Source organism: Aegilops tauschii, chromosome 4 (genome assembly GCF_002575655.3).
Source record: "Aegilops tauschii subsp. strangulata cultivar AL8/78 chromosome 4, Aet v6.0, whole genome shotgun sequence".
Classification (NCBI taxonomy): domain Eukaryota; kingdom Viridiplantae; phylum Streptophyta; class Magnoliopsida; order Poales; family Poaceae; genus Aegilops; species Aegilops tauschii.
Window position 1 is genome coordinate 473,123,935 of NC_053038.3, and position 5,465 is coordinate 473,129,399.

At 49.7% G+C, this 5,465-nt stretch overlaps 2 protein-coding genes across 2 annotated transcripts; one reads left to right on the forward strand and one right to left on the reverse strand.

Moving 5' to 3' along the window:
- Nucleotides 1-277: 277 nt before the first annotated feature.
- LOC109772415 (uncharacterized) lies at nucleotides 278-1,710 on the forward strand. The gene is made up of 3 exons (XM_020331102.3): nucleotides 278-573; nucleotides 669-883; nucleotides 1,263-1,710. The coding sequence occupies exons 1-3, from the start codon at nucleotides 343-345 to the stop codon at nucleotides 1,516-1,518; spliced, it is 702 nt and encodes a 233-aa protein (XP_020186691.1). The 5' UTR covers nucleotides 278-342; the 3' UTR covers nucleotides 1,519-1,710.
- Nucleotides 1,711-1,943: 233 nt separating this feature from the next.
- On the reverse strand, nucleotides 1,944-3,793 carry LOC109772414 (uncharacterized). The gene is made up of 4 exons (XM_020331101.4): nucleotides 3,067-3,793; nucleotides 2,894-2,986; nucleotides 2,627-2,694; nucleotides 1,944-2,447 (listed from the first exon to the last, which is right to left on the reverse strand). The coding sequence occupies exons 1-4, from the start codon at nucleotides 3,730-3,732 to the stop codon at nucleotides 2,306-2,308; spliced, it is 969 nt and encodes a 322-aa protein (XP_020186690.1). The 5' UTR covers nucleotides 3,733-3,793; the 3' UTR covers nucleotides 1,944-2,305.
- Between the last annotated feature and the right edge of the window lie 1,672 nt (nucleotides 3,794-5,465).

Genomic DNA, 5,465 nt, shown 5'->3' on the forward strand with positions numbered 1-5,465 from the left:
AAGCTGGCTAGATGGAGACGTACTAATAATCCATCTCGTTGGATTGATGCCCCGCCTGATTTTATTGTGAGTCTGCTGGCAGACGATATATCCGTCCTTTGATTAATAAAGTAAGCTTTCCCCTAAAAAAAAGAAAAAAGTCGCAAAATTAATAGCAAAGGAATTGAGTTTTACGCATGATGAATATCCGCATCATTCTGAGGATCTCTAGCAAATTTGATAATGCCACAAGGGCCAAACTGCAAAAGTTCTCTAATATCTCGCGCTTCGAACGTTATCTCCAACCTCTCGTCTTGTGTCCCATCCACGTCTCTCCGGCGTGCCCGCTCCAACTCTCATCCAATGGCCTCGCCGCACGCCGACCCGCAGCAGCAGCACCACGCGTCGGCGACGCCACTCCTGCTCGCCGTACGCCACATCCCGTTCCCCGGGGCCCAGCGCCCCCGCGCGCTCCCCGCCCCGGACCTCGCCCCTCTCGCGCGCCGCCTCGACGAGCTCGCCGCCGCGGCGGCCGCACACCCGCTCCTGAAGCCGCTCTTCGACCTCCGCCACCACCTCTCAACCTTCTCCCAGGTACGAAAACATTCACGCCCTAGTGGAGCTTCGTGAAAACGCGCGCCGGCGATCTTCTGAACTGACGCCGTAGGCCCGGCCGATGTGAGGAGCAGAGCAGGAGGCAGAGGATGGTGGCGATGCGGCAGGCGGCGTGCCCGCTGGCCGGCGGCGAGGGCTGCTTCGCGGCGGTGCTGGGCGGGTCCGTGGCCGGCATGGTGGTGTCCAACGGCGTCAACAGCTTCCTCAGCCTCTACAACACCGTGCTCGTCATCCGGCTCGTCCTCACCTGGTTCCCCAACACGCCGCCCGCCATCGTCTCGCCCCTCAGGTGCGCACACAGCCACACACATTGCAAACTGTAAGACGCAACGCACTATCCCAGCAGTAGTAATACAATCTGCAATGATGCGTCAGACCAATCGAACGACACAAGAAAACCACCACATTCCATTTCCATAGCCTTTTTTCAGTTGCTAGCGTGTACTCTACTGGTAGTGCTCCTTGCATCGGATGATTCAGAGAACGTAGGGAATTGAAATTGGTCACTGGCACCTACCACTAAGACGCAGTGATCGCAATCACTATCATAATCTTGGTTAAAAGTCGTAAGGGGGCGCGACAGTGCAAAAGCAGAAAGGCTTTTGCTTAACGAAACGTGCGTACAGTTTGGTTTGGCGACTTTCTGAAGATGTTGTTGTGGCGTGCAGCACGGTGTGTGACCCGTACCTGAACATCTTCCGGGGCATCATCCCGCCGCTGGGAGGGCTGGACCTGTCCCCCATCCTCGCCTTCCTGGTGCTCAACGCCCTCACCGGCACCGCCGCCGCGCTCCCGGCCGAGCTCCCCTCCCAGAAGACCGCGTCCGGCTCGGTGCACCCTGACGAGCTCACCGCCAACCAGAGGAAATGGACGCGGAGATTCCGCCCGGGGAAATCGCAGGAGGCAGAGGATGCTGCTCGCTAGACTGCTGCAATTTTCTTACCATTTTCTTGCATCAACCGGCTGTCAAACGCAATTTTGGCGTGCTCCGCAACCATCAAATGTGTACTGTCGTTCGGCATGTCGAATTACCACTGAGGCCTGATTTTTCTTCTTCCGAATGTGTATGTAGAGGAACCAAACTGCTTGACTGTAATGCCATTTTTTGGGTCTTTATGAGTTTCTCACCTTGTTGATTGCTTGTGGAAATCAAACAAATGTCCATGTTTCTAGGGAGTCCACATAATATGACAAAATTGCTCAAACATTAAACAAACAGACCTCCTGTCTTCTAAATATGGAAGTTAACAACAACCTTTTTATGCGCGCAGTTCATTTGAACAAGCAAAGCCCCACTGAAACTTTGTTTAGACGAAAACTCGAATGAAACTATACAACTAGCTATATGATCAACTAGAAAAGATCTTGTAAAAACATCCTCAGAAGTTACATTACAGGTCAGAGTTCGATGGTTCTTCCTTTGCTACCCGGAACAAGTAACTGCAACCACTATCCCTGCTCAAGGAGTGAAGTGGTTTTCCTTTATTGGCTGAAACATAGTTTTACAACCTATAATGTACACCCTCTGTTCCTAAATATAAGACGTTTTGGCAGTTCAATTTAAGCTGCCAAAACGTTTTATACAGTTCAATTTAGGCTGCCAAAACGTCTTATATTTAGAAACAGCGTTAATACAATGCAATAGCAACAGGACAGGACTCCTCAACCTCAGGAATGTTCTGTGTATTCCGGAGGGAGCTGACCATATGAACTACTGATCATGCTGGTTTGGGGACTTTTGAGAGGCAAGCAAGAAGTCCAAGACGACCTCGTTGAACCGATCCGGGTCCTCCATCTGCGGCACATGCCCGGTTTCCTTGAAGATTTCCAACCTCACATTCTCTCCTAAGCACCTGAAACCATCATAAGCACACTAGTAATCAAACAAGGGGTTATGCTGCAGTTTGTAAATTTGCATCACAGTGTAGCAATTTTACAGTATATACATGGACCATGGTAAGCAATGGAGCAAAAGTAAGATAAACCATTCAAAGTCACTGTCGGTTCTTGCACTTGGATGGCTATGGATTACCTCTTGACAGCAAACGCCTTGTCCAAAGGGAATATCTGGTCATGGTCTCCCCAGATGAGCAAAACATCCTGCCATCCATAAGATCGAACACCGAGTTAGCAGAGGTTTTGTTACGGCTCTGAAAGATACACTACTGTATTTGAGAAATACTCCCTCCGTCCCATAATATAAGAGCGTTTTTAACACTAGTGTTAAAAACGCTCTTATATTATGGGACATACAGTGTGGCTGCGTAGAATTTGCTCTTCATTTTGTGCAGAGTTTTACCTGCTCCAAGGGTGTAAGTTGGAACTCATCTGTCCCTATAATTATGGCCTTCATGAGCTCGATCTTCTCTTCCCTCTTATCACTGAAAAGTTTCTGCAAATTGACAAGATCACTACTGTGCTGGCATTTATTGATCAATCAGTGTAGTGTAGAGGCAACAATGGATGGGCTACCTGCACGCCCTCTCTGATCAGGAAGTCCGGCAGCATGGAGGTGACCTGCCTCCGGTAGAACGAGAGCTCCATGAGCCGCCGCGCCGAGCGCGCGTCCAGCGGCATGAGTAATTCCGCCATGCTCGCCCACTCGCCGCCGGCGCGCTGGAGGAACGCCCTGTCGTCCTCCGCCGTCTTGAGCAGGTCGGAGTTGGATATCACCACGGGGCCGACCCTCCCGGGCCCCGCCGCGCGGGCCAGGGAGTAGGCCACGAACCCGCCGTAGCTCGTGCCGGCCACGGCGACGCGCGCCGTCGCCGGGAGGCCCGGGAGCGCGTCGAGCAGCGCGGCGAGCGCGGCGGCCTGCGCCGACTCGGAGGGGGCCGGGGAGGAGGGGCTGGGGGAGGAGCCGCCGAAGCAGAGCAGGTCCGGGACGACGACGTGGAAGCGGCGGGAGAAGGGGCCCACCTGGCGGCGCCACTGCCATGTGGCCATGGGCCCGAAGCCGTGGATGAGCAGGAGCGGCGGCAGGCGCGGCTCCCCCGGCGGCGCCCAGTAGTGGATCGTTCGAGCCCCGCTGCCCTCGCCGGGGTCGCGGGGGAGGGTCACGGTGTGGGGGCAGAGGCGGGCGGCGTGGAAGGCGCGGCGCGAGAGGTACTCCATCACCGGGAGGAAGCTGAAGCCCATGGTGGCGCGGCGCCGAGCACGTGCACCAGTGCAGCTTGAGCGACGAGAACTGAAGCGGGCGAACTCGATGGGTGATAAATAGCCGTATAGAGCGGTGGCCGCTGGGGGTGCACCGACGCGTCAGAGCAAATTCTGTCGGCTATGGCATACCTCATACGTACTCCCTCTTCCAAAATAAATAACCCAACTTTATACTAAAGTTAATACCTTGTTGAGTCATCTATTTTGGAACGGAGAAAGTATGTACAAATACAAGTATGGCTATGGCGTGCTGTAGAATATACACGACAATTTCTGTTACAAGGCTAGAAAAGGAAACAGACAATGTGCAGGTGTTTATATTGATCAACGATTTTCAAATAATGGACGTCGATAACTGTCACACGTGTGGCAGGAAGGGAGGCGCACCACGGACGAGACTTGCCTGCTCCCCGCGCGTGCGCTCATTCGTACTTCCGCGTACGTGGCTTGATTTGATTGGAACAAAATAAGGTCTGCCCCACCTCCTTAAAATCAGGGGGAGATGATTAAATTAGAAAGGAAAAAGGGAAAAAGACAGCCGTAGGATGAAGTGGGAGCACGGATGAGAGCATGGGGAGGGAGCAGGCAAGCAGAATCCAGCGCACCACACGTCTCTAAAGCAAACAGATTGCCACGTCATCGCATGCATGCACATGAGAATCTTTTTGGATTTCCAGTTTTTAAAATATTTTATCTTTTAAATGAAAAATCTGATTAAAGATCCGTTTTCACCATTAAATCCATCGCCACTAGATCTTCGAAACTAGATCTCATATCGATATGTTTCGACGACTTTTTTTGTTACAAGTTGCCATGTCTATTGCACATAAATTGCCATGGTGTTTACACTGAATTTGCCATGATATGTTTCAGCTATTTTTCTTCTATGTTTAAAGTAAATTTTGACATATTAAAAACGGGGACTTAAGAAACTAGACTTGCCATGAACCATAAACTAAAATTGCCATGATACATGCACTTAAAATTGCCATGGTTCATACAAAAAAATGGTTAAAGTAATGGAATTGCCATGGTCAAAATACTAAAATTGTCATGACCTATAAACTAAAATTGCTACATGGCAACTTTAGTCTAAACACTATGGCAACTACAGTGTAAATATTATGGCAACTTTTGGCCAATTTTTTTTCGTCGAAACATATCAAGATGTGATCTAGTTTTGAAGATCTCGTCAAGACGAATTTAATGGTGAAAACGGATTTTTAGTTGAATTTTTTAAATAAGAGATAAAACATTTTTAAGCCGAAAACCAAAAAGATTCTCGCTGATGTCATCTGTTTTGACGTGGCAAAATGAATGGTAATTAAGGCGTTTGGGCCATGTTGCTTCGTGCCACACGTGTGAGCGTTATCATTTGGGCAAATAATTTGGTGTACACGTCAGTATACCAAAAGGAGTAGCCAACTGGATGTTCAATGGACCTGCTGTAATTTCTGGTTTTTTTTGCGAGTATGCTGTAATTTCTGTTAGTTCTAATTTTTTCAAACTGCAATGATGATTGATGAATAGATCAAAGTTTTCCCCCTTTCCAGATTCCTCAAACTCTGAATTTGAACTTGTATTTTCGTCATTCAGTTAATTGAAAGGGGTTATACCCGCTTCAAAAAAATTTCCTGAAAGAGACCGCATAGCGAGCGTCCATAAAAAGGAAATGCATAGTGAGGTACCGCTGATGCAAAGCAGGGTCAAGC